The 24,784-nt window shown below is 46.7% G+C and overlaps 1 protein-coding gene across 1 annotated transcript in view; it reads right to left on the bottom strand.

The window, feature by feature from the left end:
- The window catches only part of LOC133345074 (fibronectin-like), a 76,532-nt gene that overhangs the window by 13,294 nt on the left and 38,454 nt on the right, over positions 1 to 24,784 (bottom strand). The window contains 16 exon segments of the mRNA XM_061555524.1: positions 812 to 982; positions 1,688 to 1,826; positions 6,038 to 6,204; positions 8,124 to 8,213; positions 9,498 to 9,531; positions 9,533 to 9,678; positions 13,356 to 13,443; positions 15,392 to 15,582; positions 17,019 to 17,495; positions 18,053 to 18,166; positions 18,570 to 18,773; positions 19,044 to 19,217; positions 21,252 to 21,362; positions 22,364 to 22,532; positions 23,246 to 23,340; positions 23,453 to 23,536. Coding sequence (XP_061411508.1) covers positions 812 to 982; positions 1,688 to 1,826; positions 6,038 to 6,204; positions 8,124 to 8,213; positions 9,498 to 9,531; positions 9,533 to 9,678; positions 13,356 to 13,443; positions 15,392 to 15,582; positions 17,019 to 17,495; positions 18,053 to 18,166; positions 18,570 to 18,773; positions 19,044 to 19,217; positions 21,252 to 21,362; positions 22,364 to 22,532; positions 23,246 to 23,340; positions 23,453 to 23,536 — 2,454 coding nt within the window.

The following is a 24,784-nucleotide window of genomic DNA, read 5'->3' as shown; positions in this document are numbered from 1 at the left end:
GTCACTACACAAGTAACTGTCATGTCACAATTCTGCAAAATATTTAAATACAGTAAGAGTAAACGTTGTTGAGGACCTTTATTTGAATTATTTATTTTGGTTTATTTATAAAAACCTCTCTGGACCCTAAAACGACAAAAGTAAGCTAATTTGTGAGGTTATTAAATGCCAAGACTCAGCAACTGCATGCCAAGTCGTGGCTAACTCCCAATGGCTGTGAGCATGCAACCATATTCTTACTCATTTGCAAAGCATTTACAGACACTAGATTTCTATTTGATAATCTGGAAATGGAATCTCTTGGTAAGACTACTGCAAGAGAACCCTTAAAACATGGACAAAATACATCTACACCACCCTTTCATCATCAGTCGTGGCCAATACACTTGTCAAGTTTAATATTGATTTATACCATTCTTATAGTTAGATTCGGAAGCCAATAATTTCATCAATGCATTACGGTCATTTTGTAATGAGGTCCATGGTATTTGATTTTCCACAATGGGGCTGCTTAGTACACACCACTCTAATATAAGCACAAGCCCAGTGAGTCTGTTTTCAGCTTCCGTGTTTTAGCTTCTATGTTCATGGTTTTGTGCCCTAGACTCTACATCCCGTGTTCTATGTGCTGGGCTCTTTACCCTACATTTTGTGTCCTGGATTCAATGTTGAGTGCTGGAGTCTGTCTCCTATGTTATTTGTCTCAAGTTCTATGTATATATATTTTATGTTGTAAGTTCTATGTCCAGCGATCTATGTCCTAGGTTCTATGTTCAGCCCTCGGGTGAGGTCCGAGCGATCGTTCACTCACTGGAGGAGTCACAGCGGACATGGCCACGTCCCTCGCCCAGGCAAGTGCACGTGAGGAGCAGCCCGTTCTGGGCGCGTTGCTCCCAGTGCTCCCCGGGGGCATACGCTGTGCCCGTGGCTCCCTCCAGGCAGCCGTCCAGGATCCTGGCCTCTCCGGCCTCTTCAGGCGTGCCTGTCAATATCATCAAGAAATCAACCCGGATTTGAACTTACAACCTTTCCTATCGTTGGTCAGCCATAACACAAGATGGTAGTCTACACTCGCATTACAAGAAGTCTCAATAGCAATGAATGCATCGATTTAATTATTGAAATGGATTTTGCTTGGGTTGCAAGCATGCAGTTGGCGCTTGTGGGAAGTAATTGTTTTCTATTTGTGCGGACGATATGCTCATGTTTCATTTAGGCTAATGGAGTGAACGAATCTATACAAAATAAACATGCAAAAATAATTATTGATTCGAGTTGTGGCTCGGAATCACAACAAAGCAACTGTATCACTGGAGCGGTGACTTGCATATTGTGCTGGGATGATTTGTCAATTTAAATCACTCCTTGACAAAATATAATGTTTGTGGTACTATCGATGACTCAGGCCCATTTATAAATGGTGGCTACCATGAGCAGCCGTGCCGAGCATGACTTGGCTGATGATGCTTAATGACATCATCAAGGCCCACCCATTACCTCCCATCCAGGGACACACATAGGAATAGAAACGAGACTCTTTTTTTTGCCCAATTACTTTTTTTGTTTGTGTAATCAAACTCATAATTGGTAGATTAATCAACAAATATAATAATCAAGACAGCCCTATTCCGGACTTTATGCACGTGATTGGGTGTCCGTGGGTGTGCCGTATGTGAGAGGGACGTGCCGGTGTTGTTCAGGCTCAGAGTCTCGTCCAGCAAGGTGCTGCGTCCGTCCAGACCCATCGCCTCCACGAGCACGCGGTAAACCGCGCCGGGCCGCAGCCCCAACAGCGTGGCTGCCTCCGCTCCCCCGGGCAGTGTTAGCTAACCGTACGGAAACAGACGAGAGATCACAAACACATAGATGCCCCACGTAGCACCAATTGTTTTTTGGGGAAAGTGCAGTTAGCGAGCACCTATCAAGTCCATTGCGGCGCATGAGGGAATTATTTGTGGCTAGTATCTTGCCTGACCACTTAACCAATGTTGAAACATCGCACAATGTAGTAATTTAAGGCTGAGTCGACCCAAGGGAGGCAAATGACTGGTTTGTATATTTCACACAGCACTGATGTTAGCGGCGGCCGGAAATTTCATTCAGGAAACCAGATTTGTCGCACAGTCTGCAAACCATTACCGCTCACTCCTCCACACTCTTACATACAAGTCATCTCATGTCAAAGACAACAACAACCGCCATTCACCACTAAGTGGCGGTGATGTCACCACGACGCTTGTGCCAGGCCATATGCACCTTGAGGCCACGTGAAGTGTCGAACGCCCGCTGGCAGGAGATCACGGTACAGAACCAGGTGCCATGGGTCGACTGACTGAGATGACTGATGCACCACCTGTGCCCCTTACTGTGCCAACTTGCTGTGCTTTAGCCACCCGGCGCTCAGCTCGTTGTTGTGAGCGTCGCTCCTCCGCCCTCCGTTGTTGTTGGAGGGCGACTGCCTCCAACTGCCCAGTAGCGTCCTTCACGAGCCTCCTCCACAGAGGCCGATCTTGACACTGCTGGTACCAGTCATCGACAAGTCCACTCAGCTCCACGTCCTCCTGTACCACATCACTCCATCTCTTCTCTAGCCCGTGCCTCGCCCATTTAGCCCCCTCAATCCGGCTGAACAAAAGCTGCTTAGGCTTGCGGTGGCTGGGCATGCGGGCTACATGAACCAGCCAACGCAGCCTTGCCTGCTGGAGGAGCTCACCGATGGGACTTTGCCTAGATCTTTCAAGGATTTGTGAGCTCCTCACACAATCCAGCCTGGTTAAACCCAGGATGGATCGTAGGCAGGCCAGCCTAAATGTTTCTAACCGGCGAAGATGCTCCATTAGGGGGGTCCATGTTTCGCAAGCATAGAGAAGGGAAGGAATGACCGTGGCCAAGAAGACCTGAAGTTTGGTGTGGAGCGACAGACCAGGTAGCTTCCACACAGCATTACGCAACCGATGAAAAGATATGACTACTCGACTGATTGGGAGTGAGACCTCTGCTGTTAAACCGGAGCCGGTTATGAGCACACTGCCCAGGTATGGGAAACTCTGCACTCTCTCCACAACTGCCTCATCATCGATTGGGAGTTGTGGGGGTGGAGTGTTCGATGGTACAAAATACCCAGGCAGGTGCTTAGTTTTGGTGGGGCTGATGGTAAGGCCCCACTTCTTAGTGGCGCGCTCCAGTTTCAGCAGCAGCGCCTCCAACTCCTCCTCTGAGTGAGCCGCAATTACCAGGTCATCGGCATACATAATGTGGTTGACCAATAGGGAGCCATCCCTATTGGTCAACCACATTATTATATCTGTACAAAATGGAAATTCCCCTGGTACAGCTATCAAAGGCTTCACGAACTATGTGGTCAAAATAGATGTTAAATAATGTGGGAGCCAGAGGACATCCCTGTCGCACCCTCAGGTGTACAGGGAATGGCTCTGACTCCCGGCCACGTAGTTTTATCTGGGCCCGCTCACCATCATGAAGGTCCTTAATGATCGTGAGCAGAGGGTCAGGGACTCCGAAAGAACGAAGAACAACCCAATGCCTAGCCCTACTGATGGTATCATAGGCCTTGACCAGGTAAATAAAGCAGAGATGTAGGTCTTGTTGGAATTCCCTAAACCTCTGCTGTAGCAGACGGACAGAAAATATGGCATCTGTGCAGGACCGCCCTTTCCTGAAACTGCATTGTGGCTCCGCAAGTCTTTCCTTGCCAGGATGTTTCCCAGCACATTGAGGAGGGAAATGCCCCTGGAGTTGCTACAGTCTGTGTGGTCCCCCTTCTTAAAAAGCCGGACCATCAGGGCATCCTTCCAATCCTGCAGAACTCATCCAGTGGTCCAGACTATTATTATGATGTCATGTAGAGCAGTCTGCGCACGAATGCTACCCTCCCTTAGCATTTTGCTTGGGAAATCATTTCTGCTCGGTGCTTTTCCTGGTCTCAGACTCTGGATTGCCTTCTGTACTTCTTCAACAGGTGGCACCTCAGCCAGCCACTCCCAGGGGGTGACGACTTCTTCCAATACTGAGGCACCGCAGCCTCAGCAGGGTCATCCCCAGTTTGCCCCATGTTTTCTAGGCTGAGGGATTTCCCCTCCCTCAAGACCTCACAGAAATGCTCAGCCAATCTGTAAACCTGTTCCTGGGTGTCGGAGATTGGATCACCGTTTTTTACCCTAGTGACGGTGATAGGTGTGGTGCTGCAAGTAACTTTTTTATGGAGCTAAAGAGTGAATTGTGATCGCAGGTTACTAAGGATGACTCCATCTCCTCAGCAACCCGCGACCACCAGCCATCCTTTCAGTGCCTCACAGCTCTCCAAACCTCCAAGCGAAGGCTACGGTAAGCCTCCTCATTCTCTGATGTGGGATGATGTAGACGGTGAGAGTGACCATGTCGCTTTGTCTCAGCAAGCCTGAACACTTCCTGTCAGCCAAAATCTCTGGGGAGGTCTGGCCCGTATACCCAACGCAGCTATTGCAGCTGCACGAGCCACAGTCCTAAACCTCGCCTATTTCATCTCGGCATCAGGAGAGGGCGGACGATTCCAACCGCAGCTGCTTGAAACTTTCATCAGCTAGCTGAGACCAGGCCACTGTGGGTTTGAATGGTGTCCTGGGTGTACACCCACCCACCGGAGTGGAAGAATGGCAGGCGCATTTTACAGGTGACAAGCCGATGGCCAGTGGGCAGATCAGCTCCACGGTAGGTCCTGGTGTCAAGGACATGGGCCCGCATCCGCTGTACCGTCACTATGTAGTCCAGCAGATTTTCTTGCTTGGACCCGGCGTGCATCCATTATGTTGTGTGGATGCGCCGATGCTGGAACAGCGTTTTGATAATTACAAGCCCATGGGCTTCACAAAAGTCTAGCAGCCTACTACCATTGTTATTGAGCTGATCTGGCCCATGTCTTCCAATCACTCCAGACCAGGTGCCAGCATCACGACCAACTTGGGTATTAAAGTCACCCAACAGCATGACTATCCTGAGGGGCCACTTTAGCTAGCGCCTGTGACAAGAGATCATAGATCACATCTGACTCATCGGCCTTGCCTACCTACATTCCTCCACTGATGTTCATCTTCAGTGGAGGCATAAATAACCACGACCACCACTCCTCACCTCTGGTTGATGGGAAGACGATCCCAAAGTAGCCTGGAGCTTACAGCTTCCTACACTTTACCGCCACGCTCCCACGTCCCCTTCATTATTTTGTTCAGAAGAGCCACTTTTTGTTATTTGGCAGTCTCCTGCCCCGAGAAGAGGACTGTTCCTCCCTCATTGTGGCAGAAACCAGAGCCGGTCCACCGGACCTCCTGAATACCACAGAGATCCAGGCGGTACTTGTCCAGCTCCTGACAGAGGAGTGTCAGCCTCTCCTCCACAGTTAGTGTTCGAACATTTCACTTGGCAACCCGCAGTGGCTTTTTGTGGTTTCTGGAGGAACCCCGAGGGTAAGGACTCAGTCTCCTGGATTCAACCAAAATGGGGTTTGGCCAGGAGACGTCAAAGACGCCTGTCCCCTCGGGGCCTCCGACACAAGCTTAGTTGGATATTTTTCACGTAGTTTTGTGGTAAATAAATTGAAGGTGGGGGGGTTACCAGCCCCTCGCACCCATCCAGAACCCCCATGCACACACACATTAGTGCACCAGGTACTCATTGCATAAATCAAATGGTGGAAGAATGCTAAAGTTACTGAGTTCACATCAGAAGCAATTGTTCAACTGATGATAATGTGTTTTTAAAAAGAAGGCATTTTGTTATAGCATTGACTATTAAACAAACATTTATGAAAAACATATTTATGATTATGGAGGCACATTCTCTCTGCCTTAGCTCTCTTTGAATCAGAACAGAAGCATGTGGCGATCATATTCTAACAGATTATTCACATTACTGGCAGTCGCTCGCATCTAGTTCATTGGCAGTGAATGACGAATGGATTCAGCGGAACCAAATTTAGTGGTTTCACAGTCATGCACGTCCTCCCAATGGCACTGCCACCACCCGCCCGTCTGTCCGTCTGCACCTTCACCACGGGGCTGCTGTCGCCGATGGGCAGGCAGGTCACGTGATGCTCTGTGCTGCCCCCACTGGGTCTCCACGTGACCGTCGTGTGAAGCTGCCCCGGGGCCGCTCCCACGTGATCACCGCGTCCATCTCGCAGGATGGTCGGGGAGGCAGCTCCCAAAAACTCTGCCACAACAACGACAACAACAACATGACAACGACAAGTGGTGCTGTATTATACACCGTCCCTTTGAAAGCCCCCTTCCCAAGTCGTATGTATGTTGAGCTTCTTTTGCACCGTACACAGCCAACCGTGCTAATCGGAGGTGCAGGGGCAGGACAACAAACACAACACAAAATATATCACCTTTTTGATTGTGTGGCATCGGAAGTAAACCGCGCCGGTTTATTACAAGTCAATGAAATGTACTGCAGAGCACGGAAATTATTTGCTTGGTGGGCTTTTATACAATTTTATTCATCACTATCATCAGTTATGTTCTATCCCCCATTGCTTGAAGCCCTCCTCACACCATTACCATCTCTCACCCCCGGTCTTGCGATGTTATAATCTATGTCACTCCTGCTAACCACCTGATCTCGATTACTCCATCTCCACAGTTGTCGTATAAAGTCGCACTCAACACACAGTGTTTTCCAAAAATTAACCATAATACCTTGCTGATTTCGTCAAGGAGCATAAACCATCACGTAAACTCTTGTCATCCTTGAAGTAGCTTTTGGCTAACCACTCAACAAAGACGGTCACTGCATCGCGTGCTTTCAGATGCGCTTTTGCGGCCTTCTGGAACGCTCTTCCGATATTATGAAGCTGCTGGAGCTATGCACTTTTAAGTCATCTAGATTGAAAACTAATTTCTTTAGAATTGCTTTTTATGTTTAGTTAGTTGTCCTTCCCCCGCACCTCCAATTTGCATGGTTGACTACGTACCGTGTGAAAGAAGTTCAACTTACATGCATATACGTCTCAGCCATTTTTTCTCCTTAGGCCGCCATTCCGTCACCAGTCTCATCTATTGGCTATCATCCCTTCCAGCGGTCTGTCCTGGCCAAGCCAACTTGTGTCTATTAACAGTCAATGATATCTCTAATTTTTACTTGCAATCCACGATCTTGCAATCCCTTATCTGTGTGTTCGTCTTCTTGTCTCTCAGTGTAATTCAACACATGCATCTCTCCATGCTTATTTGCACAATTTTTCAGCTTTTGTTCCATTATCTTCGTCAGTTTTCATTTTCATATTTCTGATCCATATTTCATTTGGGGCCATGTGCACAAATTGAAAATGCTCTAAACAAACATTTGTATTTTGATTTCCAAAATCAAATGTAGGTTCCAAAATCACTACACGCTGCTATTGTTCACTACTTTATTTAGTAATTTTAATCCTGGCCCACCTTCAATAATTCTGTTGCATTTTCCAGGTGTGTCTCTCCAACAATTATTGCTTTTTGTAGTTTATTGCATGTGACTTTGTAATGATAATTTGTATCACTTCACGTAAATTTTATTGGTAATGATGACTGTGCCTTCATAAAATCTAATATCAGAATAAGAATCTTTATTTATCCTGGAAAAACCCGATGAGCTATGAAGCTCTTTTTCACAGATGTCCAGCAGGGGTGGGTCATAAAGGTAATATGGTTCTACATTTTTGTTCATGCTTTTATTTCTCCAATCCACTTTTTTATATCTTCAAATATTGCTGTGAATCACCTTAGAGCATATATTTCCTTGACGGATTCCTCTTCTGATTTGTAGTTTATTTTTGATTTACATTGATTTATATGAATGTGGTGAGTAGTTGGGTGACTGCCACATTCCCCAATACAACTTTGAATCAACAAAAGTATGTATTTTTAAACACGAGGCAGTGCGCTCCAAAATGTTAATTCAATATAAAATATTTACAACACCAACATGAATAAGCATTGGAAAGTATCATAACATGTTTTCCACAGAGAGAGAGAACAGATGAACGGAAGCAAGTCCAGTTCTCTTCAGCATCCAGTGAATTCCGAGCCAGACCGAGCCAAAGTGGTGTGACGGAGCTGAGGAACGACGCTGTGGAGATGGAGCCTTACTTGTTGTCACGGTGATGGAGGTTGGCTGGCTTCGGGAGCCTTCTCTCATCGCATAGATGCTGATGCTGTATGTGACGCCAGGGGACAGACCTGATGGAAAATAACAACCATTCTCAATATTCAAGGAATAGGCAAATTCTACTGGTGGATTCTGGCAGTAAAAAGCAGCATGTGGTCTTGCGGCCAGATTTTCAAAGCGAATATTGGCTGCCTTGCCGCTGATACATTTTAGGAGCTGAGGGCAGTCACGGTGAACGGTGCGAAATATAAATGTTATACACATTTATACTGTACGCGATATAACCCAAAAAACCTTTATTATGGATAATATTGGTCGCGAAAGCCCATGTGCTAAACAGTGCAATGGGAGTTTGGAAAATACCAGGCAAAATTAATCCAATTTGGAAGGAGAATTTGCAGAGTGAAAATATTATCGTGTATATTATATGTAAACATTTATAGAATTTTTTATGAATAAAAGAAAATGGAATTGTATGTTTTATCATGTGGTAGAATGTGTATGAGCTCTGTCAGGTGAAATATTAAAAGTGATATGTTAATTAACAATGTTTCCATTTCAATTCAGATATCTTCAATTGAAATCCATATAATTGCATTTTTTATTTGCCTAGTATAATGCTATGTTATATTTTTAGCGCAACAACCATACATATAACTGTAGGGTTATGATCATTTACATAATAAGAGCACAACTCATACAATAGAACATTAACGACTGCTTGAATATATCTCTATTAATGTGAATGCTTTCATAGCAGATAGAAGTTATTTGAGGGTGCTTTAATATAACTCTACTAGTTGAATACATTTCTATCAAAGCGAACAGCGGTTGCCGTAATAGGAGGTAAATGGTGGTCAGGGTAACACACGTGAAATTGAGCACCCTAACAGCATGGCCTTATCAACAGGCGCCGCACACGTCTACGTGTGCAAGGGCATGTGAGTGGGTATGCATGTTGAACTTCTTTCGCGCCATACGTAGCCAACCATGCTAATCAGAGGTGCAGCACACCATTGAATGTGTGTGTTTACATGTGGGTGTAGAGCTATGTTACGAATCCAGCAACACGAGTTTGATTCCCACTGACGGCCAACACCAGTGACAATTATCTGAACCTATCCTGGGCCTCCCCTAGGTTGACTCAGCCTCAAACGAGTACCGAGTGTGATGTGAAAACATCGCCACTTGGGAGACAAAGGCGGCCAGGTGTGGTGCTGGCCATCCACCCCCTCACGTGCCGTGCCGGCCTTCATAGGTGCTCGCTAACAGCACTTGCCCCAACCGTCTGTTAAGGCTATACGGGGAATTATTTGCCTTCGTGCTTGCATGAGTGAGCAAGCGAGAGAGCACACCGGTGATTGTGCAGGCACGGAGCAGGGGGCTGAGGAAGTCGTTCGGCTGAGCGGCCCTCGTCGGAGAGCGGCGTGGCGATGAGTAGGAATGCGGAGAGACGCACGGCACGCGAGCGCCATGCCACCAGCACGGTGGAACCCGTCACACTCACGGCTCGCAGCCTGCCCGGCGCGTACAGACCTGCATCAGCAGCAAGAGCACAATCATCATCAGCAGAATCACCGTCATCAGCAGCGGGAGCATCAAGAGCAACATCATCATCAGACCATCAGCAGTAGCAGCATCAACATAATAATCAGCAGCAGCGCTAACACGTACTCGGAACTACAGTATTCCCTTGTTATTCATGAGGCATACGTTCCGGGGATGCTCGTAAATAGCAAATTTCGCGGATAATGATATTGGCCTACGAATAACGTATGCACAACCACTGCAGATGCTTCTAAAGCTTTGAGAAGCTCTCTCTCATCTCTTTATTGAATTATTTTCTCTCTCATTACTTCATCTAATCGCTTTATCTCTCAACATTTTATCTCACTTGATTAATTTCTCTCTCTTGATGTAGTCATGTAGAGTTTCATATGTGATTCACGGTTAGCCAAAATTGCAGGTAACAAGTTTGTGAATAATGAGGGAATACTGGACATGAACAAAGCTGCTCATATCCAATGGATGGACTATGAATGTCTCATGAAATGTAACTATTGAAGCTTACAATTGCAGTCTATTGTGTTTTTATTAACTCCACTACACTCAAAGATGCTATTTTATATATATTTTTCTAAATGTGCGTTGAACATTGGATATGTGTGTGTGAAAAATAGCTGCAAGTTGAATTCATATTATGATGGAAAAACACATCCAACAAGATTATGTTTCAGTGACTTACCGACGCATGTTTAGAATGAATAGTTTTAATTGTCAAAAAAAACATTTTGAAGTCACCAAAATAAATAAAATAAAATCAGAATCTGTTACAACGCCATTATTAATTGTGAGTGCAGAGACTGCCAATAACACCCCGTGATTCTGACAGTCGTTACCAACCCGGCAACGCACTCCAATAAGCCTGCCTCGACAATAGACACTTCTTCTTCTTGGTTCTTTCGGTAAAGTCACGTAGAAGGGAAGTAATAAAATAATAAAAATAAAACATAATAAAACAATTCTCACGACGTTTCGGCCACAACGCAAGCAGCCGTCCTCAGGCGAAGAATGAAGCACCACCAAGCTTGGAGCGTATATTTAAGCTGGGTTAGAGAGGGGGGAGGTGGGAAGAAGAGCGCCTAAACAAAATAATTTGCATATCAAGAGGAATTCAGCATATGGAAAATGCGTAGGAGGTGGGCGGGGGGGGTTCCAAATCAATACTATGCCCGTGCATTATGCAGGATTAGCAGCATCAAAGGGGGGGGGGGGTGAGGGGGTAGCATTAACAAAGGAAAGGAATGTTAATAGTATGTAGCTGCAGTTGCTAAACAACCACGTAAAAAACTAAAGTATAAACTGCATAACAAACTAAAGTATAAACTACATAGCATCATCAGTATACTTACTATACTCTACAATAAGTTGAGTTACGGTACCAGATCACGGATTTTAATCCGTGATCTGGTACCGTCTGTAAAAGATGTGGTTCCAGACATACAGTACCCTGGTGTCTACAAACTAAGTTGCCTCTGTGGTAGCAGTTACATTGGGGAAACCAAACGACATGTCTCGGACCGCATCCGTGAACATAAAGCTGACCTGAAACACGGTAGGACAAACACCTCAGCCGTGGCAGATCACTGTTACAACTCAGTGGGCTCACATGACATTGACTTCTCCAAGACAGAGGTTCTCTGCAAGCCATCTGGCTATCATGAGAGATTCGTTCATGAGGCAATCCACATATACAAACACAGAGACAATTTTAACCGAGAAGATGGATTCTGGCTTAGCAATCACTGGAAGGACGTAATAAACCATTTTGATACACATTAGGGTGGGTAGAATAATACATAGTGTTATATTAAAATGTATAAGGTATAGGGTGGTTTATAGCAATACAGTATGTAATTTAATGTTGGGTTTGCCTATGGCAGTATATAGTACGGTATAGACGCGTGTGATGTAAGAGAATAAAGTTTAGATGGAAGCATATTATATAATTTTTTACAACGTAGAAATTTGTTTTATGTATTACTTACTGTTAGTAACTCAACTTATTGTAGAGTATAGTAAGTATACTGATGATGCTATGTAGTTTATACTTTAGTTTGTTATGCAGTTTATACTTTCGTTTTTTACGTGGTTGTTTAGCAACTGCAGCTACATACTATTAACATTCCTTTCCTTTGTTAATGCTACCCCCTCACCCCCCCCCCCCCTTTGATGCTGCTAATCCTGCATAATGCACGGGCATAGTATTGATTTGGAACCCCCCCCCCGCCCACCTCCTACGCATTTTCCATATGCTGAATTCCTCTTGATATGCAAATTATTTTGTTTAGGCGCTCTTCTTCCCACCTCCCCCCCTCTAACCCAGCTTAAATATACGCTCCAAGCTTGGTGGTGCTTCATTCTTCGCCTGAGGACGGCTGCTTGCGTTGTGGCCGAAACGTCGTGAGAATTGTTTTATTATGTTTTATTTTTATTATTTTATTACTTCCCTTCTACGTGACTTTACCGAAAGAACCAAGAAGATGAATCCCTGCAGTCACGAAAGCTTTAAATCGAAAAATAGACACTTCTGTTCAGCAAGGCCTTGAGTTATATATAGATTAAGCTGGACCCTTCCAATACGCTTTCCACTCACAAATGTCACTACAAATCGCACCCTCCTTCTGCCACATTCCTTCAGGGGGAACGTAATGGGCAGAGGTAAAGCTGCAGCCCTGCAATTTCTTGCTCATGCCACTGCTGTTGGAAGGGCCTCCACTACTGTGGAGTTCTAGAGAGCCTTTCTACAGGGATACGTTTGCCTTCACGTTGGCCAAACGTTATGGAAGAGGTGGGAATACCCACAATTTACCTCATCACACGTGACCTGCCGATCGACTACCCGTCAAGTATAAACACAACATACATACACACACACTGCTGAGTGGACAGAAGCAGGGATATTTAATAAATGTGCCCATCGTTGCAAGGGAAAGAGCTGGCTTTAAACCACAGAGTGAGTGTTTTTGTTTAGCGTGCCAAGTCCGTGCTGGCAACAAAAGTCCACACTGAATCGGACCTCATAGGCCATGATAATTAATCTTAACATCGTGTGCCGAGGCCTGGGGCCCAAATCGCGTCCAGAAGCAGGGGTCACTCGGCCCTGCCTCTGCAAAGGAAACATTCTGGGAAAGGTTTGGAGAATGCAATCTTAAATTTATAAGTCATGAGGCCCCCTCGGCAGCGAACGCCAAAAAGTGTCCGGGTGTCTCGGAGGTCAGCGTGCCGAGCAGGCACCGCTGATATCCTGGGTTTGAATTCAGGCAGCTGCCTGTGGTTATAACTGTGCTCACGAGTATAGTGAGTTGATAATATCAGCCTAGTCACCAATGACTGCAGAAAAATATATATAAAATGTGCCTATTCACTGAATTGGGCTAATTACAGCTATGAGAATAAACATTATTGGTTTGACTGTCACGTGACAGGCATTACACTCTTCTGCAAGGTGGATTTGCCCCTACTGTGTGAACCAGAGGTCACTTGGATATAATCTCAGGGGTTTTGTCATTTTCACTTCCTCGTATTGTTCTCCAACATGAATGGCTGCACTTCTCTGTAAGAGACTCTTGACATCACACTGATAGCATAATCGTGATAAAATTGGAGAAAAAGACAAAACACAAATCTAATTTCTTCCACTCAGTGCTTACTTGCTTGTGTTTTCTGGAATGCCTGCAGTGACTTGCTGGCCAGGTAGTTCTTCAAGGCATACACGGACACCTCGTACTCGGTCTGAGCCTGGGGAAGGATGTTAGAATTGTTACTCAAAAGCTGCTGTTGCTGCGAGAGCAGGCAAGTCACACTAAGTGTCTGCCTTTCATGTGGATCGTTAGCAACCATCATCATCTCCAACGCAATGTGCAACTCACCAGTTATAACATACATCTAAACATGCTACTTCCAAAACACAGTTAAAGATGAATCTGCTTTGAACCAGTGGTATTACATAATCTTTATTTGGAAGAAAGTCAAAACCAAAGCTCCTTGGCTGGTGCTCATTTCCATTGGCGGATCCAAGCCAGGAGTTAATATTCCATATTCCTATGATGGGGGCCAGTTTATCCATAGGGACACCAATGTTGACTTCCTAATAAATAGGTACTCATTTTATAATTGCCAGAGGAATGATGGGTGACACAATAGAAACTAAAAGGTAAAGTACAATGAGGAAATGACCTGCATGAATGTGATAAGTTAACTGTGCCCTCCTCTGCCATCACATATACCTGGGTTAATGGGATTGGCACGAATCTGTAAGAGTTGTAAATACTGAAACCTTTCCATGGCCATTTCCACGAAGGCAGCGTGTACCCAGTCCAAAGAAGTTACATTTATATTTTATTCCCTTCAGATAATAAAAAGTGCAGCTTTCCAGTCAACTGGGATCCATCTATACTTCATGTGCATTTAATAAAAGTCCGTCAACTGGTATTGTGTTCACTTTTGATCAGAACACAAAAATATGGTATACAGTGTGTTTTCATATCCATCAAGTTGATGAAAATGGGCCTGAGTTCATGCTTCATGCTTACGTTTAAATAGTCTATGCATTTCTGATAGGTCCGGCATTCCAAAAAAAAGCAGCTTCTGTTCGATGTTTTTCTACAGGAGAAAGTGGAAATTTTGGAAACGTGTATGCCAGCCCTCGCTGCAAGGGCTACAAAAAAGGTCGTGTGGGGTTGCGAATACTGGCAGGTTGGTAGAGTGCTATGGCTCGCTGCGCTCACAGGCCACGGGCGATGGCGGGGGCAGTGCCTCTAGAACGACGCGTAGTCCCGGGCAAATCAACGCTAAAATGCTGTGATTGAAGCTGCACACCAGCACGCCCTCTTACGAGGACACGCGTGTGTTTGTAATCAAGCGGTGGAATGTGCCGTGTTGGTTGTGTGATGGAAAGTGTTTTGCTTTCAAAAGTCATTGCTGCCACTTCTGACCTAGATAGCAACTCTTTGATGTCTACAGAATATTGTTTGGCACGATCCTTCAGGAACTGAATATTGCAGTTCCAAAAACACATGGAATGTAACGTCAGACATGTCGCACAACATACGGTAACAACTCCAATATACATCGAAACTGTATTCTAACTTGTACAAGATGACAGAAGCCCAATGTTGAGCTTTCTGGAGTATTTGGGTTAGCTTTGTTAGAAGGCGCATATTAAGGCGACTATGGTGCATGAGGGGTGGTGTCTCCAGCACTACGTATGGCCACCATTGTCTATCCAGTCTTGATGTTTGTACATTGCTCCAGGTATTCATTTATGGAAGGACAAGGACTGGGTCATATATCACTTGCCACTGATGTTAACCATGGCCGGGAATCAAACTCAGGTCAGTGGGTTTGTTTCCACAGTACAGGAACCACTATGCCACTGCTCCCTAGTGACACACACACACACAGAACCATGATAATAAGAATCAAATCACACTCACTGCACTACAAGACGTATGACCAGGGCTTCATTGTAGCCGAGTTTGTTTGGGTCAGCGAGCCAGAAAATATTTCTGCACCCGGCACACTATATCGAGCATACCTCTCCATGGGTGTGGCTATTAGTCGTGTGCCACCGCCCCAAAATGTGTTCTTAGAGAACGACCTGGAAAACATCCAGTGAGAAATTAAGCCCTGCTTAAGGCATCCCCGATGTCTGCGATGAGAAGTGCCCTGCCAGGCATGGCCTCACCAGGAGCCCATTGATGATGGTGGTGGTGACTTTGGGGCTCTGGCTCCTCTCCAGCGTGGGGCCTTTGCGGTCGCGCGGCATAAGCACCACGCGGAATCCCGTGAGCTCCACACCAACAGGCGCCGCCCACGACACCGTGAGGCCGGACGCCGTCACAAAGTGGAACTGCAGGTCCGTGGGTGCGGGGATCGCTGGGGACACGATGCAGGTGGAGAGACTGAACAGAGTGCGCTCGTCTCCAAGGCAAACACGTTAAACACAACGAGGTGTGGCCCTGTGAGTCGCCTAGAAGTCCCACAAACTATTCGAACGCTCATGTTACAGCCGCGTAGTCAAGACACCTGGCCGGTGGCTCAAAGCCTTGAAATGGACATGTTCATGCACATAGCCAATACCTGCCTGACAGTGGTCCAATCTGAGCAGCCGCCCCGAATTCAATTAATAAACTTAATTTACAACATGGCAACAGACTAAAGTGAAAAGAGCTTAGTGGGCTCAGCCTTGTCACAAATTATTGCATGGAAAATAAATGTAATATCTGATTTCATACTCAAGTAAATCTAGCCAAGTTCATGTATAATGCATATGTACCAGTGTGGTTGTGTTACTAATAAATGGTGCATATATTCGCACTACTTAAACCTTGTGAATGTTGCTGGGTCGCGGTTGGCTAGGATAAATGAGTGGTACATTAGGCTACACCAGGGGTCGGCAACCAAAATAACAAGAAGAGCCATTTCTTTCCAATTCGGTACAAAATTCAGTATTTCAAGAGCCGCAATGCATCTGAGTACATACGTACTCATCGACAAGAAGCAGCCCGTAAAGAGCCGCATGCGGCTCCGGAGCCGTAGGTTGCCGACCCCTGGGCTACACCCTTCGTCAAATACAGGTTCGGCAGGCACGCGATTCAATTGCCAGAGTCACATGACCACTGGACAAGATATATTCCCTAAGAAATTAGAAAATAGGGAGACCTGTGTCAGGGGGCCAATCGTGACGCCAGTACGTTGATATTACAGATCCGTTGGTGTACCGGTGTGTTGGGAGCCAGACGAATAAACAGATGCCATTTTGGACCCTGGTCGACCTCTCAGAAAGTCCTTGTGGCGCACGTGGCCGGTGTTGGGAGCAATAGCGAGTCGTGTCACAGTTGACAAAGAGGATCATGCAGCAGAACCAAGGAAAACGATGCAGAGTGCTTATTGATGACCACCCTATGTCCTCGATAACGATCATGGTCAGTAAAGATCAAGGTACAGTGGGCACGGGTCACACATACTACACCAGTGTCTTGCGATACTCCTCTTTTTACAGAGCATGAAGGGGACATCGTTTATTGTTGAACAAGGCCACTGAAGAAGAGACACGCAGTGAAGTCACCAGGTTTAGCGACACCATCTTCTGGAACATTCCCTCACGCGATGTGAGGCTCCATTGACTGAAGAAACTCCATAAATATGTTTCTTTGCCTCAAACTATGCCCCCAATAATAGCACAAATGGGACGCATTTCGGATGGGATGAATATAGGATGGGTGGAATATAGGTTTGGGTAAGTGTGCAATACAATGAAAACAACAATATAAAAACAAATCCCACAAAAATTAATCTGAAGAGGAAGGTACCTGTGACTTGGCAGCCGGTGAGGGGAATACTCTCGTCTTGGCCGTACGTGGCGTAGACACGCACGGTATACTCCAGGCCGGGCGTTAGCCCTGTGATGTTCGCCTCCTCCACGTCGCCGCTGAAGAGGATGAGGGCGACCCCTTCGGGCACCGCGACGACCTCTGACCCGAGCTCCATTTCCCCTTGCTTCAGGGACGACACCGGCACCACCGAGCGTTCGCCCAGAGCGGCGAGGATGCCGATCTCGTTGTATGGACCGCGGGAGCTGGGCGGCCACGCGCGGTCCACGTCGGGCGGCAGAGTGGACGAGGGGCCAACGCGCACTCGGGGCGCGTGCGGGAATTCCCGCGTGCCTTCGTTGGAACTCTCGTAGGTGATGCGGTAGCTTGAGACGCGGCCCTCTGGAGGCTCCCACTGCACCAGCACCCAGGTCTCCGCCACTTGCAGGAACTCAAGCCCCCGGGGGCTGTCCACTTCTGGTAGGGGGGCATAGCAAGGTGGGGTGGGGGGGGGCACGTGTCTCTGCGGATTCGTTCTGATCAACCTCGCAGCTGTTTGCACTTTGACGCCGATGTCTTTGGCCGTGGCTCTGCGCTGTAAGCATTGTGATGTTCAAGGCATGAGCTGACAGCTTCTGAATATAGGAGTGGATAACGTTGGCAATACTAAAAAAAAATTGCCAAAATACGCAAAATAATACCTTGCTTGAAAAAGAGTAAATAATTAACGATATGCATAGTTGTTCGTTAGATTAAAGGCCTCCCCACTCAACGTCATTCATGGGGGTTGTTTAACCATACTTTACTAGATTGGTCAATAAAGGCTAGTGAAGAGAGACCCCTGGACCAGTTCAGATATGATGAGCCACTTATGTCACCCATGGCAGGGAATTGAACGTGGGTAACGGGTTCATAGTGCATTCACTGTGTCACTGCTCCACCCCCAAAAAAACTAAAAGTCTCAATTTGGCTGGATAAAACAATCAAATGATATAACAATTTCTGATAATAAATGTTAAACGAGGCAGACTTACTGGTGGTGAACGTGAGTGTAGTGGGCTCGCTGTCCTGGTTGTGTCTCCTGGCACAGACACTTATGACATACTCCATGGTGGGCACGAGCTTCGTGATCGTCACGTCGGTCTCGCCTGGAGGAATGGCAAACGTCGAGGGCAGGACCCATCGGAGGACAATTTTGCTCACGCACAGAATCGAGTCAGCAACTGGAGACAAACAAATCATTTTACAAAAACTACTTTTAAGAGAAGAAAATAACCCCAAGGCACTGAGACAATAAATAAGCGCACCACATGGGAATCGCTTTATACTGTAGATCTCAAGTAAAGTAAACAGCAGTTACTTTGACAAACGTCAGCGGGAGTGAACAGTAAGCAATGCAGCAGCTTTTTATTTATTGCCGTGTTTTTATTGATGTAAGTGGAGTAATTGCCATTTATTTTGAGCGAATGCCTAGTGCGGCGAGCACCATCCACTTCTCCACACGCGCGGATGCATTCCCACCACCGAGATGGGGTGGTGGGGGTTTCTCACCACGGGAGAGGTCCATGGAAATGGGTTCCCCGACTCCGTGCTGCTGCTCGATGGAGCTCACAGCTCCATCATTCCCAGCCGGGTGCGTTGTCGGGGTGCACGTGAGAAGGTAGCCTAAGATGGGGGCGCGGCATGGGTTCCAGCGCACGCGGATGCTGGACTCGGTTAGATCCAGTATCTGCATGTCCGATGGTTGGTCCACACCTGGGCAGACATGGGCAGTGAGCATGGGTCGCGGACACCCCTAAGACACTGGTCTTACGTACACAAATAAACACAAAGATCACCCTAAATGCTTTAATAGACTGTTGGGGAAAGTGCTGTTAGCGAAAGCCAGAAAGGTAAACGACGGGGTGTGTGACCAGCACCTTGCCCGACTGCCTTTGTCTCCCAAAAGGCTCTGACATACTGATAAATACACACACACGCATACACCTGCAGAATTACACACGCAGTGATGGAGGAGGCAGCTACCAAGGTAGTGGACGATGGAGACGGGCTGGGAGGACAGCATAGGCCCCCCATGCTGCTGCTGCCCATAGGTGGCGCGGATGCTCACGTTGTACTCCTGCGCCGTGGCCAGGCCCTGCAGCGTTGCTCTGCTGCTGGAGCCCGGAACGAGCAGCTCCCGCACCTCCTCTCTGCCACCTGGCGGAGAGGACCACAGCCGACGAGGCGGCGGGGAGAGGGATGAAGGAGACGAAAGGGATGAGGGGGGCAAGAAGGATGGACATTTAACAACAGGTGACACTCCTGAGAATGACCCTGTGCCCACATAAGCACGGCACAAAAGTAGAACCCATGAGCATGAAAACCTGATTTTAAGTGCCACGTTTTATTACCCTGCTAATTATGAATACAGTACGGATTTTAACACCCAAGCAATATGATTGTCTATTAAGCCTAAATGAGGGGTGGAGGGGGCAAGTGCTGAGTGAGAGTCTGTTCAGGCTGGTACAGCACTCAAGGTGCCACACAAATTCAGATGCCTGCTTTATCTCCCCTGTCCTAATGATGATGAATAGACCACACCAACAACTTAATTAAAGCTGAGTTGACTCAGAGGAGGATTAAGCCACATTGAGATACCACTTTACCACTGGTGCTGTGCATGGCTAGGAATTTAATCCAAGTCGCTGGGATTGCAGTGTAGCGTGAGAACCATTAGAGTATCATTGCCTTGTTTCTCATGTATGTATGTATGTGTAGTGTCTTCAAAAATTACTCACACCGACATGTTGTAACAAGTCACCTGCTTACACTTTATTTCACCTGTTCTTGCGCCAGTTATAGGCACTCCTATAACTATCTGTACGGTCACATATACTTGAATTCTCCCCGCTCGTATCTATTCTGCACCTCACTTATCTTGCACTCAGCAACTCTGCTCTCAGCGACTCCGCACACAGCAGCCCCACACTCAGCGACTGCACACAGCAACTTCGCACTCAGCGACTCCGCACACAGCGACTTCGCACTCAGCAACTCTGCATCTCCACCGCTGCTCTCACCGACGCTCCCTCAGACCCGCTCACCCATCTGTCCCGGGCGGGGGGTTCAGCTAACACCCGCCCGGCGACTGCATGAGGTTTGAGGTCCCGCTGACGGCTGGAGTGGCAGCGGCGAGATGTCTTTACTCTTGGTTCCCGGGCAACAACCCCCCTCCGCTTACGCACACTCCCCTTATACATCCTCCCTCATTCCGAGTCCTCACGTCCTCATGTGGCTCTCTCTCAAGCTGGCGCCATTTGTCCCATTAATCCCTTATCATCACCCCCCATCTCCCATCTCTTTGACGCCAACCTCCGGTCACAGCGCACCCTCCTGTTTGACCACGGTTGCACCCGCTTCTCCGCTTAATTAATTGCGAGTTGTCGGTGCAAACCTCATTTTGCAACGCACGCACCTGTTCGTCCTCAGTTGCACCCGCTTAATAGCGCGCACCGCGTATATCTCTCCTCTACATATGTATGTTGAAACCTCTTTTGCACCATACATAGCCAACAGTGCTAATCACAAATGGCAACTCGCTTATACATATCCGCAGACGAACACTTGCTGTTCTCTGTTCAGCACTTAATGTGCATTGGAGTAGTGCTTCTTAACAGTCCTCTTGGCCACCCCAGGCCCACCTTTTCGTGACCACCAATCTCTTCGATTAAAAATATTAATTAAGACACTGCACACTGCATGCACCCAATGATTGGTAATCACAGAAATGTGGTGTGGAGGGGGGGGGTCACGTAGACTACAGTTACTAAACTAAACTTTTATTTTATCAGATAAGGTCTACTGAGCTATATAACTCTTTTTCAGAAGTGACCTAGCCATGAATAATTGGTCAAAGAAGTGGCTTATGTAGAAATTTATAGCACCCAAATACTCTAAAGACATTTTGATTTTAAATGTGGATTTAAAAAAACGGAGGACCCGGAGATAATCCATGCGACCACAGGGAAAACATGTAAACTCCAAATATACAGGCGTAAGTGTTCGGATCGAACCCACGATCTCCTGCATACCAGGCGAGGTAGTTAAAATTTCGCTACTGTGGCTCCCTGAGTTGAGAAACACCACATTTAGAGGGATCCAGATTTACACATTTCTGACACAGTGATAACTTTACAGGGCTGAGCCCGACTCTCATGTCTGTGACGCTGCCACAGCGCGAGCGCTACTCACTCAGAGGTGTGCACGTCACGGTGTAGTGGTCAACGGGGGCCGAGGGCTGGTACCAGGTCAGGGTGAGGCTGGAGGGCGACTCCCCGGCGACCTCCAGGCTTAACGGAGACACTGTGACGATAGCGCAGGGAGAACATTACAGGGCATCGTGTTCATAAGTCATTCAAAATATACCTATAACCTTAGCTTGATAGCGGTATAGGTGTATTTTTTATCATCATGTGTTTGGTGAAGTGTTTTCAGCCTGTGCATTGAAGAGTATGCGGTCACATTTAGACGCAATAGCAATCCTAATTATATAACATTGATTGTACTACATAGAGTAGTGACACACTCAAGAAAATGTAAGCAACAAGGTGTTTGGGTGGCTCAGAAGTCAGAGCTCTTAGATGGCACCATAAAGGTCTTGAGTTCCAATCTGGGTTTTGGCCCCTGTATTTACACCTGGCTCTCAGGTGTAGTAAGTCGATGGAATCAGCCCGCCCATCAATAGATGTTGTTGTTTTTTATCTTCATAGCATTATTCTAGTTCTTATTTTGAAATATTTTTTAATCAAGTCTATTGAAGGGATTTCACAAGATGTTAAGTGGCATAATTCAGGGAAGTTCGCCAACATAAAGTGGTGCACATCTCACAGAGCGATCTATGGGCATTCTTCCCTTCAAGACGCCGACAGAGCAACCGGAAATGCGCTCTGCGCTCCACAGGAGTGCACAAACACATTATGTCGCACTCATTACAAAGCTCTTGCCACAAATGAACCACAATACCTTTCTGATTTCGTCAAGAGGAATAAACCATCACGCCTACTCTCGTCATCCTCGCAGCAGCTTTTGGCTAGCCATCGAACAAAGATGGTCACCACATCGCACGCTTTCAGATGCGCGTCTGCGGCCGTCTGGAATGCTCTTCCTTCCGATATTAGTAAGACACTTGAGCAATGCACTTTTAAATCTAGATTGAAAATTAATTTCTTTAAAACTGCTTTTAATGTTTAGTTTATTGTCCTTCCTCCGCACCTCCAATTACCACGGTTGGTTACGTACGGTGCAAAAGAAGTTCAACATACATACAGCCCTAACGATTGCCGCCCGGCAGCGATGCGACTCACGTGTGGTGACACGTTTGACGACGGGGGTTCCCCGCTGGACGCCGTGGAGCAGGATGATGATGGTGAGCGTGTACTCCACACCGGGGGACAGCTCAGGCAGCAGCAGCTCCCCCGAATCGGAGCTCAGCTCGAGGGGGTCCGCGCTCCCCTCGCTTGGCACCAGCAGCACCTGTACAGTTCCATGACAAATTTGCATGCTCCGGATTATAATACGTTACAGTTTACAAAGCGCGGCATGGACAGGGGTGAGCAACCAATTAGACGGCGTGGGTTCTGTAAACGAATCTTGTTTGCTGCGGCGGTGAATTCTCATGTGTGTTGAACTTTTTTCGAAACGTACGTAGCCAACCGCGGAGGTGTGGAGGAAGGACAACAAACTAAAAACAAAGCAGTTCTAATCTCGTCAGAACGGATTATGACGTTTTAGTAAAATATACAAACGAAGCGCGCCATTCGTAAATTCAGGGCGTGTGACTGCCATGTGCCTGCGTATATGACTGTCGTGAGCTCGCATCTCAACAAAACAGACCCTTTGTTTATAACAGAAGACCTGGTTTAAACACAAGAATGAAAGCCATGCAGATAAAAATAGACAAAACTCCACCATTGATAACAATAAAAAAGGAATAAGAACACAATTATAGAAGTAAAAATGTCTGGCGGCCCTAAGACAGTGGTTGAAATTCCACATTTCAAATTGCTGGGAGCAGTCCCACTTGGAATGATAAAATAGTGGTCCTCATTTTATCATTCCCAGAGGGATGTTTGGCTATGTCGTCAACCCTTGACCGAGATTTGAACTCGCGGACTGCCGATAGTGATTCGAGTGCTCGAAGCACAGTGTCAGCCAGACAGATGATGGAGGTTTAACTGCGACATCACCTTGATAACCAGCCCAGGAAATGAGTTCCACGAGATTGTGATGGACGTCTCTGTCGTGTGAACCTTGAAGTCCGGGTCGTGTTTCACCTGCACCTCTGTGAAACAGGAAGAGGTCGAAAATTAAAACAACGAGGTGTACGAGGATGGCTGGCACACCTCCAACTCAAGTAGCTGCCCGCGAGTCCTGGGGCGTGCGTGCGGGCTTGCCTGGCATATTTGTGGTGAAGGTCGGAGGGACGCTGTTAAACCACTTGGCAAAGTCCTCGCCCAACGCTGCTTGATGTATTGAATCTGCCACAAGAAAGTTCTGATGTTGGTTTTACAAAACAACAATCGCCAATTATAACATGGGAATAACAGAAACTGGGTGTGGCGGTGCAACGCCCGTGACTCAGACACTTAGAGAGCCGATTGGCTTTGTGTGAGACAGCCACCAGCACGGCGAGTGAGGTGCTTACAAAACCGCAAACAGACTGGTAGCAAGTTTTAGTATTGTCCTCCTGTCCTTTTAGTTTTCTCCAGTTTCTTCTCACACACATACTTAAAATAGGAATTGGGTAACCTTTCTAAGCAGGACCCTCCTGAAAAAGGACTTTGAGGTTTTCCTGGGAAAATAAATAATCATAAATGTTACTGATTTCATGTTTTTTATTATATACTAGCTTTACTAGCCGGCTTCGCCCGGGACTTGGATTCTTGTCTTGGATTAATACATGGCCTACGTGGAGGGTTGGGGGGGGGGTGCGTGACGTCAGCAGGCACACTGTGTAACGTTACCGCATGCGAGTGACATCACAGATGTGACATCACAGATGTGATGTCACCGCTCACTTGTGCAATATATATCCATTATTGCGACCCCCCCCACCCCCAAATAGAAAAGTCTATTTTTATACTTTTTGCATTGTGTACAGTCTGAAAACTACCCGTATGCCAAATTTCAAGTGTATTGCATGTTGGAAAGTAAACATTTCGAACAGACACAAATATTAACAAATTTCCCTTTTATATCTTTAGCATTTGTTCTAATATGAAGACATCTCCAATGTAATTGCAAAAGTACATGTTATACTTTCTCACAAGAACAGGACACAGTCCATAGGCACATGAATGGACGACCTAATTCATTAAACACGACATCTGCAATTTCCCATGTGACACAGTTGTTTTTGTTTTGATTTCTATTCACTTCCTGGCTGTACTTTATTGCATTTGTTTAACTTTTGTCAATTTGATGATCCAGGTCACTCTTGCAATCGAGAAGAAACCCTGGTCTCCTCTTGAGTTCTCCACTGGTTGAACAAAACAACCTCTAAAACTCGAACCCACTACACGCATCGATTCACGTGCCACTCGCCCTCAAACGGCGACGTCACCGGCTGTGCTCGCGGACCCTGACCATGCCGCGGTGTGCCAGCGGAAGCTGCGCCGAGGTGGGCGATGTACTCGAGCCTGGCTCCCCTTCCTAGGAAACTGCACAACTCACGCCCAGGCGCCCACATCGCACGGACGAGCGCCCAGTGGTCTGCATGCCCGACG

This window comes from Lethenteron reissneri, chromosome 21 (assembly GCF_015708825.2).
Source record: "Lethenteron reissneri isolate LAM-NWPU_2019-01 chromosome 21, ASM1570882v1, whole genome shotgun sequence".
In the NCBI taxonomy this organism is placed as follows: domain Eukaryota; kingdom Metazoa; phylum Chordata; class Hyperoartia; order Petromyzontiformes; family Petromyzontidae; genus Lethenteron; species Lethenteron reissneri.
The sequence above is the reverse complement of the archived record's forward strand: the minus strand, read 5'-3'. Positions and strand labels throughout refer to the sequence as shown.